Source organism: Canis lupus, chromosome 27 (assembly GCF_003254725.2).
Source record: "Canis lupus dingo isolate Sandy chromosome 27, ASM325472v2, whole genome shotgun sequence".
Lineage (NCBI taxonomy): Eukaryota > Metazoa > Chordata > Mammalia > Carnivora > Canidae > Canis > Canis lupus.
Genome location: NC_064269.1, coordinates 25376151 through 25389835, shown reverse-complemented (window position 1 = coordinate 25389835; position 13685 = coordinate 25376151). Strand labels below are relative to the sequence as shown.

Here is a 13685-nt window from a genome sequence, read left to right as displayed (position 1 = left end):
ATCATTCATTCTTTAAGATTCAGTTTGTATATGAACATTTTGGGGAGATACTTCTTTTAAAGAAAGCAAGTCAAAAGATCAATTCAGTGAATAAACAATTCTTCATTTTCAAGAGCATATTATTTATTTTTATATACATACAGTTCTAACTATAATATATTCTTCCTATATTCAGTGAATATGTGTAAGTAGTATATGCTTTGCATGGATATACTTTTGGAAATAACTTATAAATATATTCACTGGTACACACAGCACATTTTTAGATGACATAAGGCTTCAAAAATAAGTAATATACTTGATACATTATTAAGATGTTTCCATTTGTCTTTGATATTGTATAAAAGCTGATGTGATAAAGCTTAATTAAAACAAAACGTAACACCCAAGTAATTATTTGTGCAAGATCCTTAAAAATTGGAGTAATGTTCTTTTCTCCTTTGTTTGCCCTACCCAGCACAGAAGATAGCACTGAGGATATTCACTATATATTAATGGATGGAAAAGTAGGGGGGAAGGAAGGGAAAGGAAAGAGAGAGATGGAGGAATGGGAAGAGGAAGGTAGGAAGGAAAGAACATAAGGGGGGAAAGGCAAAAGGAAGGGGAAAACAGGACATTATAGGTAGTGATTTGACAGTATTATATATTTTAGAGAATCTTAGCTGATCAGAAAAACAATACTCAACAGACATGCTGTCCTATCCCAGATTTTGCCACTCACTCACTAGCCATTAGTCCCTGGGTAAAGCACTCTATACATACGTTTCTTCATCTAACATAAGGATACCATCTACCCTCACAGCATACTCATAAGAATCAATTGGGGTAATATTGTGGTTCAGAGTGCTTTGTTAATTTGAAACAATGGAAGTGTAAGATTTCATTTTGAGATAACTATTAAAACACATCAAAAGTATTTTTTTGCTGCTAAAATATTCAATCTCAGGTTGCAATGAAGTACATTTAATATTTAGATCATAAGATTCAATAATTTCAAGGTTATCTGAGCTGATCAGAATGCATCCAGGACACGCTTTTTCAAAGGGACTCTGATGTACACTATTACATCCAAGACTAAGAAAAGTTATAGAAATTATATTTTGTGGAAGAATTAAAATATTAAGCTTGCTTGGCTTAGAGAAAAGTAAATCAAGGGAAGTTGTGGAAATAATGTTAATGTTGAATATGGCTGCATAAAGGAAATATATGCTGCTGTAGAAGTAGAAGGAAACCCAATTAATGAAAAATCCACAGAAGCAAATTGTAATCACATAATAACTTTCCAATAAGAGCTATCCATGGGAAGCAGAATAATGGCTCCCAAAGCTGTCCAAGTCCTAATTTCCAGAACCTGTAAATATGTTACCACCTTACATAGTAAATGGGACTTTACACATATGATTAAGATTAAAGACCTTGAGATTGGAAAATTATTCTGGATAATCTAGATGGTTCCAAGCTAATTACATGAATCCTTAAGAGCAGAGAACTTTCCCAGCTGTGAAGAGAGGAAGATGTGACTAGTAAAAATGGTCAGATAGAAAGTTGCTGGCTTTGAGGATGAAAGAAGGCAGCCATGAGCCAAAGATTGTGTGCTGCCTCTAGAAGTTGGAAAAGGCAAGGAAATGGACTTCCCCTCAAGCCTCCAGAAGAGAACACAACCCTACTGACATGGATTTTTCACTCTATGAGATCCACTTTGGACTTCTAACCTTCAGAACCATCACATTGTACATATTATTTAAATCACCAATTATGGTAATTTGTTATGGGAGCAATAAGAAACTTACACACTTAAAAAAAAGAAACTTATACACTAACCAACAAGGAAAAGAGCACTTTGAAAGTTAAGCAGTTTGTCTTCAGAGAGAGTCATCAAAAAGCTGTTAGAGGTGATGTAAAAATAATCCTATAATGAATGGATGAAAATCTACAATAAGTTAACCCTATGACTTCTTTGAATTCTATGACTCTACAAGTGAAATAAGACAGGGTTATTGAATTGAAAGCAATGAACGGAATGAGCAGGGATGGAATACTAAACCCAGAGAACCTTGGTGTCTTTCAGATTTCTTCAGGTGGTTCAGCCATTAACTGATCCCAAAATTCAGTTGTGGGTCTATCCACTATGAAAGGGATTTACAACTACATAAGTGACTGCTAGATCCTGCTATGGTTTTAATGGTGTATTTTCCTGGAAAATTTTGGGGACAAGTATTCTTAGGGAGATTAACCTGAAGTGAATTTCCAGTATGTCCAAATTCTGCTCCTATCCCCAGGAATAGATCCGAATTTAGTGGGAAACTCCAAAACCAACCTACTTTTTGAAGAGTTTCTAGATATTAGATAGAGTGAAAACTCTAAAGAAAGTCTAGAAACTAGATTTATAAATGGTTAATAACTGCACATAGGAGAAGGCAGAGGAAAGATGCATTTACATAGTCTGCTAGTCTCTAATATACATACTTGTAAGTTAAGTTATTTTGGCTATCTCCTGCTGGAAGATCCAACTTGGAGCAAAACTCATAATCAACATAATCATCAAATTCTGTTTGTGGATACATAGGAAGAACAAAGTTTTTTTGTTTTTTTTTCCCCAGGATATATATGAGAATCATCCATGGAGCTTCTTTACAACTCAGATTCTAGACTCTGCTCTTATAAATTTGGTAGGTTGAGGGTGGTACCAAAATTTCTATAGTTTTAAAAGGTTTACAGTCAAAGCTTATGCACAGCCTGAATTGCACACCATTGGAATGGAGTACTATGCTTACTTACTCCTACATCCACCAGGAGTACATTTTTTAGTCCTTCTTTCTTTATCAACAAATAGAAAAAAGAAGATATATGATCCTGTCCAGTTGACCCAACACCATACAGACATTTGTTAATGAATCTCATGGTTATAAAACTCATATATGCAACACTTTAGGGCGCCTAAGTCTTTTGGACACCAATCCAGATACCCCAACTCTCAACTGTATATGATCCTCTGGTGTTTGCACTATGGGATTTTGTTTCCTAATGATTTCAGAAATTAAACTGTCTTTCCTTCAGTTACTTGACTTGTCTCTTTAAAGGCTCATTTGCCCAGAGGGAAAAATGAGGTAGAAATAAAGGTCATATTCTCACCAAAAAGACAATGTTGGTATTTTGATAGAGAGCTCGTGCCACACAGATTCTTTGCCTCTGACCCCCACTCAGGTTGATGCCCTAGAGGAGAAATAGCTGTAAACATCCACTCTTTCCAATAGTAACTAATCTACTGGTTAAAAATTCTCTTTAAAATATGAACTTTTTTAAAAAAAATCTTAAATTAATGGTAATTTATTTTTTATTTAAATTCAATTAGCTAACGTATAGCATACCGTTAGTTTCAGATATAGTGTTCAATAATTTATCAGTTGCATGTAACACTCAGTGCTCATCAAATCAAGTGCCCTCCTGAATGTCCATCACTCAATTACCCCAATCCCTTACCCACCTTCCCTCCAGCAACCTTCAGTTTGTTTCCTGTAGTTAAGAGTCTCTTTTGGTTTTTCTCCTGCTCTGATGACTTCCCATCCAGTTTTTCCTCCTTTTCCCTATGATCCTCTGTGCTGTTTCTTATATTCCACATATGAGTGAAATCATATGAAAACTGTCTTTCTCAGATTTACTCATTTCACTCAGCAATTAAATTGTGATAACATTGTTAAGATAAAATGAAACTGTCTAGTGGTCAATACTTCACAATTATAATATTGAGATAATTTTTTATTGTAACACTAATCCTTTTTTTATTCTGATAGACAGCTCTGCTGTACAAAGGCATAATTACCAAACATGTGGCAAGTACTAAACACTGAAAGTAACTCCAAAATTTTTACCAGTTTTGTGAATTATGACTGTAGTTTATTTAACATATACCTCTTAAATTTGATATTACCAATTATGTTCAACAAAATTATATAGCAAAATACTTCTATATAATTGAGTACTAATTACAAAAATTTTTAAACTATATGGAGTGTGTAGTATGTGCTAGGCTTGTGTAAATGCCTTTAAACCCCTTAATTCTTTTATTCCTTATAGCAGTTGATCCAACACCAATGATATAGGTATCATTCCCTTTACAGACAAGGAAACTAAAGCTCAGAGAAGTTAAGTCCATGCTCATAAGTACTATACTGTGCTGCAATCAAGAATAGCCATTAAGAACACAGACTACAGAGTTAGACAAATCCTAGCTGTATCAATAACTGGGCAAGTTCTTCAACCTTTCTCAACTTAGTTTCCTCAGTTGCAATATGCAGATAATGATGACACCTATATTAAAAAAATTGCTGTAAAAATAGATAATGCATAAAATTTTTTCCCAGTACTTAAAATCTATAATGGTCAAAATATTTTAGGCAAAATTGTTATAAAGGTTATATACAGGCATAAATATATTTTAGCTGCTCAGAATAGTAGACATCACCATAAAATATGTTTTCACAAAGAAAAAAATAAGGACACTCTAACAATAAGTAGATGTTGACAAGAGTGGAAGAAGTTGGAAGCAATCTCAGTTTCAACTCCAAGTAGATAAAAATACATTTGATCAAAGGCAGGAACTGCTTTATATTCCTTAAGAACTCTCTAGTAGCTAGCACAATGTTACATATAAGGTGGTCACCCAACAAACACTTAAGAGTGGTTTAAAGTTCCTATGCTCCCATTTCTGGAACCCATCGCTAGGACCATGCACAGCCCCTAAGCTCTCAGATTTCATTATGCTCCATTAAAGGTTAAAGACACTCAGGAAACTTTTCTAGATTTTTATTTATTGTTTAATTAAACTATATACATAGCTCACCCTCTCTCCAATTTCAGTTTGGTCTCCAAAAGGTAGTAAGTCAATATCTGGTTGAAGAGAACAGGCATCTGTAACAGCTTTGTACCTTTGGGAGAAATTATTTTGAATTTTTAGATCACTATTAATATACTGCTCATAAATTAAGTCCCAAGTTCAATATCTTGGAAGCCGAAATACAACATTTACTGAACAATTTAATACATACTAGCCTCTACAGTAGGTTTGTGGATACAAAGACAATTAGATATTGATTCCCACTCTTATAAAACTACTAAATGGAGCAGAAGACTGATACAGAAATATATCATAAAATGGATCTCCTTAAGTGCTACAGCAGAGGTAACAAATGCTCCTAGGATACATAGAAAGAAATGGCTGACCACTCTGAGAAATTAGTGATGACTCTGCAAAGGAGATGACACATAAGCTGTATCCAGAGGATAAGCTATAATTTGCTGGGAAGAAAATGAGGGAAAGAAAGCTTCAGGAACTGCATGAAGATGAAAAGGTCATGGTGGATCTCAGGGACAACAGAAGGCTCACTAGAGCTGAAACACTGGTTGTGGGTGGGTGTCTGTGCATGCTGAAGGGAGGATATGGAAGGTGTTGAGGATTGACAATACTCAAATAGATCTAAGGCTGGGACTGGAAATGATAAATTGGAGGTATAGGGAAGCATGGGGATAGGGAATGCTGGGGAAAATATCCATAGTTTCATTTTCTCAATCACCTAGTCTTAAAATATTCAAAAGTCATTCTTGAGTAATCCCTCTGCTTCTTCTTGCTCTTATTTTTCCATTCTTATCCTAAATGGCTTTTTGTCAACCTTTTCTTTTTTTTCTATTTCTATTTCTTCTTTTCTATTTCTGCCCTTCCAAGCATGGCAATGGACATTGCATGGCCTAGACCATTATTTCAACAAACATCTAAAATGTCTCCTTGCTCTGAATTGAGAATCATCCTGTATGTATCTGCCATTACAGTTCCAGATTCCACATCACATTTCCTTTGTTATTTCTCTTTCTAAAACTTTCTGTGCTTCCCCAGAATGCACTGAATTCTATCCAGTCAGTGTTTAAGGCACTCCACTACATCATCTCAGCTTTTATTTATAATCTAGTTCATCACTGTCAATACACATAAATCCTTTTTTGACTGGTTTGTTCCCCAGTTCCCATGGGAATGATCCCATGTAACTCAGGTTTTTCCTCCCATACTTCCTTCCCCTCCTCATGCCTCTCCTCTGACCTAACTCTCCTTAACTTTCAAGTCTTGGGTTAGGGTTTTAAGACCCAGCCTTGAAAGAATGGCTTCAGGAAAGGGTCATTCCTTTGTACATGACTATCACCAGGGTGTTATTTATTTATTTATTTATTTATTTATTTATTTATTTATTTAAATTCAATTAATTAACATATGGTGTATTACTAGTTTCAGAGGTAGAGTTTAGTGATTCATCAGTTGTATATAACACCCAGTGCTCATTACATCAAGTGCCCTCCTTAATGCCCATCGCCCAGCTACCCTATGACCCCACTCCCTCCCCTCCAGCAACCCTCAGTTTGTTTCCTAGAGTGAGAGTCTTTTATGGCCTGTCTACTCTGGTGGTATTTAAAGATGGTTGAAAGATGGCCAATTCTGGTTATTCTCAGTAACTAGAGCTCTCAGATCCCACATTCTTCCTCTTCTTTCCACAGACCACTTTCCTTCTGCTCCTTGGATTTTCCTTCTACTCACCAACAACCTCAGTAACCCTCTGCACCCTCCTCCCAATTCTATTTTGGCTTTTAGTTTTGGTGTCCACATTGTTCTCAATAAATGTATAGGATGGGCTGACATAAGGATTAGAAATAGTTGCTCATTTTAGATCTAATTTTTATACATTCCAAATTACCTCTGCTTGTTGAAAGGACTTCCAAAGGTAATATTTTCTTCTACTGTAGCATTTAATAGCCAAGGCTTTTGAGCTGCATAAGCCACAGAATATCTGTTCCTACTGGAAAATGGAAAAGAAAAACAAAATACCAAAATCATACAATGGTGTTGTGTTGTATGTGTATTTTAGTAAAACTGAGGAAAATAAAAGTTGATAAACAGAAATGGAAAGCTTCTAAAAAAGAACATTTTAATAACCTCCAACCTTATTATTTGTTGGTTAAGTATTTCACCTAAATTAAAAGGATTAGAATTTAATCAAAATGTTTTCCAATGTGCAATTTGATTTTGCTATGCCAAAGAAGTGTTTAAATAAACTGAACATTTATTTTCTAAAATGACTATAATTTTAAAATAATTAAAAGATTAATAGCAACACATTCTCTTTGATAGACACATATATTTTACTTCATATTAAAAGTATTTTATATAACTATTAATTTATATGCAGACCTTAGAAATAGACATGAATTGGTACTGTGTCTGTGATTTAATCACATTAACATACTTTAAGGTAATAATTATTTCAAAATAGAATAATATATTGAGGAGTCCATTTCAATACTGAAATAACTATACATTTAAAAACTACATATTTCAAACCATATTGAAACCATTTATTTTTTAGGAATTATAACCTCTTCCTTCTCCCCATTTTTTTTTTTTGGCTTGCAAATTCTACCAGATGTCTATGCATCAGACTTTAATTTGCAATAACCAGGAAAATGGATGTGAGCTGAAGATAAAGAAGATGATGGGATTGGGGTAGCAAAGGAGTCAGTTTAAAAGTCACACTTTCACTGTTAGTTCATGATCTGTAAGTACTAATTAAGGAATTAAGGTTAAAAGATAGTAAGGTTAAGGAAAAGGATAATTAGAAATGCTCAGTGATCATCCTGAAACATTATGTCTTAGAAGTTTAAAAGACATGATAATACACAATATGCTAGTAGTTTCTTAAATAACATATGTGCAGCAAAACAGTGGTTCCCAACTTTTGACATGTCTACTTCCCCTCCTCCATGGTCTTCCCATCTCTACCTCATGGAAAGACCCCATCACTGTTTAACTTATAAATAATATACATATTCTTGCATTTTTATTCTATGAAATCCCAAAACCAATTGGCTAAGAACAGTTTGAGTTTCAACTCAAACAGCCTATAAATGTTGGGAACCACTGCTATTAGAAATATGTTGTACATTTTAATAAATAACTTCGTACATCATCAGAATGAATAAAATGACCAGGAGTAAGAGATTGAGTATTAAGTAAAGTCTGAGGAAGAAAGTTATTCTTATTAAATGCAGATTAAAATAGAAATAATACCTTCTGGTTGCTTCAAAAGAAGGTTCAGATTCATTTACACTGCAAGTATGGCAAACAATGTTCATTAATTATGAAATATAAATATAGAATGAATGTGTGCATACATCAGGTAAGAAATAAAATAAACATTGAACACATTAAATAGCTATATTTCCCAAATGATTTTTGATATTAATTTCAAAGACAAACTAGACAGATAATAATTTTCTTTTACGTCTTTATCAGCTAGGAAAGAATTACTTAGTAAGCTTTCAAAAGACAGATAGCACTGTTCTATTTACATACAAAATCTAGGTTCATACAGTGACCTGGGTTCTACCCCAACTCTGTTCCAACTAGCTGTATCAGTTTAGGTAATCTTCCTAGAATAGTTTCCTAGTCTGTATAAGGATTTGGTACCTCCAAGGTCTCCCTACCTTTAAAATTCAAATTAAATCGACTTAAATTCCTAATTAACTACCCTACAACATGAAAGGAAGAACCTATTAGGGGCTCTAAACTTAAAAAGTTTAGACACAGCCTGGCCGTTAAGGAATTGGTGAAAAAGACAGACATGTACAAAAGGCCAAACTGCAACATTTGGGAGTAATTAATTATTGTTTGATCTGATTTACGTATAAACAGATGTTTGTCTAAAAACATTTAGGTATATCTATGTTATGGGAAAAAAACATCTGTAGACTTATTCATTTACTGTTCTGAATTTTAACAATGTAGTTGAATTCCATCATTCTGAAAGACCTAAATTCAAAAACCACACACAAAACTAAAGTCCAGTGGAACTCCAAAAAATAGACCCAATTTGGTTTTGGAAAGCATCATATACTTTTATGGAGAAAATATACCTAAGTATGCTGCCTGGTGATATTTAGCTTTGAGCTATTAATGATACAATTTTCAGCATGCACATTGCTAATGACATCTTGATATGGTTAATGGCAGCAGGAAAAAACAATCTCGGACTAAAAATTCCCTCTCAATAATGATTATTCCCTGACTTAGGTTGCTCACAAAAAAATAATGAAATATACAATTTCCCAAGTGATAGTTCCATAAATATGCTTTAGATATCAAGAAATTTGAGGTTTTAATAGTAAAAAGCCAATGAATGACCTCAATGGTTTTAGTTAATTTGAGGAAAATGGAAAACAGAAGAAGAGAAGCAGGAATATGGCAGAAATTAATTTGCCTACTGGCCATCATCCAGCTGGAAGTGCAAATTAGATGTGTGGAAATGCTCATCAAACATTTGAAGATGTCAACCCAAACTGGACACCATCAATTTTTTTCAATTACTATTGGTTAGATTCCAACTATATTTATCCAATATCAATTTTAAAGTATTTATTGATTACCTCCCTCAGTAAAGAACACCCAATCCATGTTTGGCAAGCCAGTGTACACAGCAGAGTTGCTGCCAGAGGAGTAAGTAAGAGTGGTCTAGATGAAGTAAAGATGAAGAGCATTTCAAGACCGCGTAAAACACATACTGGACGGCCCTGAGTTATGGTAGCCTTACGAGAACTGATGTAAATTCGGCATGGCTAAAATGTGGGTGTAAATGGCAAATGAAGAAAGGTATGTAGTGAACTTAAAAAACATGCACAGCCAGATAGTGAAAGGGCTCATAAACCATTTTTACGTAGTTTGAACTTGTCTTCAGAACTACGTAAAAACAGTGAAAAGGTTTAAATGAGACAGAGAGAGAGGTTCAGTTCAGAAATACACTCGCAGAATGTAACAAAAGAATTGGAGGGAGCAAGACTAGACTGAAAGACCACAGTGGTTGTGGAGATCTGAAGGCAGTGCTTTGAATTCAGGTAACAGTGAATAATGAAGAGAAGTGGATACCTTCAGAGATACCTAGAATTGTGTGATGGACAAGATGGGAGGGGATGGAGGAGAAGAAGAAGTTGTGGATGGAGAACACAGATGAGGAAGTGCATATGTTAGGGGAAGATAGCAAATTCAACAGCAGACACATGCAGTTTGAGGTGTCAAGGGATATCTGAATGATTGGAGAATTTGAAACTCACGAAAGAAATCTGGTAAATAAATGAAGACTTTGTGGTGATTTTCCCTCCTGATATATCCCTTAGATACCAAGGGCTTTGGAATCCATACTTTATTAGTGAAAAGTCAAAAAATGACCTCATAATAGAACACAGGTAAAAACCAGACAGACCTAAAGTCATAAAAAGCTATCTGATTGCCTGGCGAGTAAATACAGAGACAGAGAAGAAGCGGACAGAGTCAGAACCTGGAAAACATCACTATTTAATGAACGGCTAAGGAAGAGAAATCTACAAAAAAGTACCACGAGAAGCAGACAAGTGTACTGAGGTCAACTCAACTGTGAGTGGAAACTAAGCAAGGTGATCTTTTGAAGGAAAAAAGTATGAACAACAATGTCAAGTGGCCAGGAGATTAAGTAACATAATGATCAAAAAGTACCCAATGAATTTAAAAACTAGGATGTCACTGATGTGACTTAATAAAAATAGTTTCAGTAGAGTGGCAGAAGTAAAAATCAGGGTACAGTGAGCTACGGCAAGAGGAGAATAAGAGGAACTGGAAAGAATGAGTGAAGTTTTTTGTTTTTTTTTTAATCTACAGAAGTAAAAGGCTAGAGTAGTAGCTGGAAGGGGCTCTGGGTTTAGATTAGAAAGATAGAGACAAGAGAGAGACACAGAGATAGAGACAGACAGAAATGGGAGAGTGATGTTTTTCCACAAATAAAAAATAGAAAAGAGCCAGGGGCTGGACTAGATGTAAAGCAGATAAAGAGAAAAAGACAACATGCTTTGGATATAGGGTACCTCAGTCTATTAAGGAGACCATCCACTTAAACAGAATGCAGAGGGACTAGAAGAGAAGCACATTTCAAACTACCTGGGAGAATAAGAGGCGGCTTTGTCAAAGAGATGATCTCTAAGTTGACACTGGAAAAAGAGTGAAGCTAACAATCTGAAGAAGGGCATTACAGAGGAAGTGGTTGCATTTGAGAAATACCTGCAGTTCAGAGTTACTGGAGCACAATAGTAAGGGTCAGGCTATGGCAGGATACACACTTAAAAAGTTAGACAGGGAGCAGATCATGAAAGTTCCTGGTATAATATACAAAGGTCTTTGGAAAATTTCTTGTACGCTTTGGCCAGTCAATTAAAAAAATTATCAGCAAGAGGTAATTAGATTTTCATGTCATAACAGTAGGAAGAAAGGTGAGGGAGTTATGACAGTGAATAGTTCCGTTCACACATGCAATTCTTCTGAACTAGGCAAATTAAAAGAGGTGTAGAAATGTTAAGGACAGACATAAGAAAAGTGATTGGTTGGATTGTATGGGCAATGGAGAGAGAAGAATCTAAGCTGAACCTCTGAGCTCTGACTTGAGCACACACCAACTGATTTCAGTAGATAGGGACACACCCTTGCCAAGACACAGAGAAGTAGGTATTGGAGACATGAGGGATATAAGCTCAGTTTGAATGTGTTCAATATGCAGCTTATATAGGAGTTTTTGGAGGAGCTATGAGGTCTTCAGAAGAAAGATCTTGGCCAAAAATGTACATTGGTGTTTTTTTAATAGAGAAGAACTGAAGTCAAAGGTATAAATTAAGGGCCATGTAAAGGAAGAGGATCTCATAGCAGACCTCAGAAAGACTGAAGGAGAATCCTTCCCCACCTTCTAGCTCCACTTATATTGCAGCTCCTTACTTTTTTGACTCAATTTTGGTTTATCCTTAAAATATAAATTCAAGTATCATTCATTTATGCATTGCCCTAAAAAAGTCTTGTTGACCCCCACAGACTCAACCCAGTTAGGTTACCTATTATTTGTTCTTATAAAGCCCTGTACTTCTTCTTCCTGGTATTTATAAAAACTTAACCAAAGAATTACATATGAAAATATTTTCTTACTGCTTTGTGTCCTTCCCTGCTAAGCGTAAGCTTCATAATAACAGACCCTGACTTCTTTTGCTCAGTTATTTTCCCCCAGCAACTGACACAGTGGTTTGCATGTCAAAGATATACTAGTACTAGAGTCAGAAAGATAAAGTAGATAGGGTTCCATTTGTAGGTAGACATCTTCATGAACAAATTAAAAAAAAAACGATTCTCATTTCCCATGAGTATTATTATAGTCTTTAACTTCTAGAGACCACCTCTACAACCTTCTCACAGCAATATGTTTAATAAAATTCAATTGTGGAGGACTATTTTTCTCTTCCAAAATAAACAGAATTGTCCCTGCCTTCTAACATCAGATCTTATTTGATTACATAAAATCACCAGATCCATGTCCAGACCCATCCTCCACCATTCGCTGTGGCAGTGAACAGCAATGGAAAACAAGAGAAAACAAAAAGGTCAGATGGAAAATCCTTTTCTGGAAAATGGCATAAGATTTCCCTTCTGCATGCAGAATTTGTGTGTTTTTTCCTTCAAGAGTAAAAATTATACTTGGTAGCTCACAACTTCAAGTATACAATGGGAAAAAGTGACTTTTGCAAGCTAAAATTTAGAATAATGGGAGCTAGATGTGGACATAAACATGCTGTATTATATCTAACCCAGGAAAACTGACTCAATGCGCGTTATTATTCCTTCAGGCAGGGTCACATGAAAAGGAACTTCTCAGTGCACCTGTCTTAGAATATGTGAACCACTGTTACAAAACTGATTATACCAAGACATTAGAAGATATGGGGCCCAATAGGAGGATGGTTGATGGCCTGGGTAAAGGGGAAAGAAAAAGAAAGGGAAACCAAAAATAAATGATGTCTATGTTTTGCATGATTACCACAGTTTATTACATATTCTAGACTCTCTCACTGGAACCACTCACTAGATAGAGCAGTTTGGTTCTGGCTCCTAAGATGTCAGTAGGAACTATTGTTTATCAAGACAATGATAAAGGACAAATTAACTCAGGCAGAACATTTTCTTTCCTTCCTTCCTTCCTTCCTTCCTTCCTTCCTTCCTTCCTTCCTTCCTTCCTTCCTTCCTTCCTTCCTCCCTTCCTTCCTTTCTTTTTCTCTTCTCTTCCTTTCCTTTCCCTTCCCTTCCCTTCCTTTCTTTTCTTTCTTTTCTTTTTCTTTTCTTTTCTTTTTTTCTTTTCTTCTTTCTTTTCTTTAAGATGTATTTCTTTATTTTAGAGAGGAGGGGAGGGGCAGAGGGCTACAGACTCTTGAAGCAGACTCCACACTGAGCACAGAGCTGGATGCAAGGCTGAATCCCACAACTCTGAGATCATCACTTGAGTCAAAACCAAGAGTCAGATGCTTAACCAACTGTTAACACCTAGGCACCCCAAAACATTTGCTTTTCAACAAAATCGAACACACCCAGATGCAGGAGTAAAAACCCTGGCATTCTGACAATTTTGGATAATTTTTTAGTCCTTTCCTCATCTCTCTCACCTTTCTCTTTTGGGACTACAACATGGCAGACTAGGTCAAAGGTAACAATTTCCAAAGAAACATCTATAGATGTCTTTGTGTACCTGGTTCTACCCATGTAGATGTGTCCTGGATGAGCAGCAGTACCTTCTTTCCCACCTAAATTAAATATGTATTGC

At 35.4% G+C, this 13685-nt stretch overlaps 1 protein-coding gene across 10 annotated transcripts in view; it reads right to left on the bottom strand.

Moving 5' to 3' along the window:
* The window catches only part of ABCC9 (ATP binding cassette subfamily C member 9), a 152806-nt gene that overhangs the window by 67165 nt on the left and 71956 nt on the right, over positions 1-13685 (bottom strand). For 9 of the 10 annotated variants that reach the window (XM_049102228.1, XM_049102223.1, XM_049102230.1 and 6 more), the window contains 4 exons: positions 8105-8143; positions 6735-6836; positions 4841-4925; positions 3133-3213 (listed from right to left, as the gene is read on the bottom strand). In XM_049102228.1, the coding sequence (XP_048958185.1) occupies positions 3133-3213; positions 4841-4925; positions 6735-6836; positions 8105-8143 (307 nt within the window). The remainder of the gene's footprint in view (positions 1-3132; positions 3214-4840; positions 4926-6734; positions 6837-8104; positions 8144-13685) is intronic. The other variant, XM_049102231.1, reaches the window with a different exon arrangement.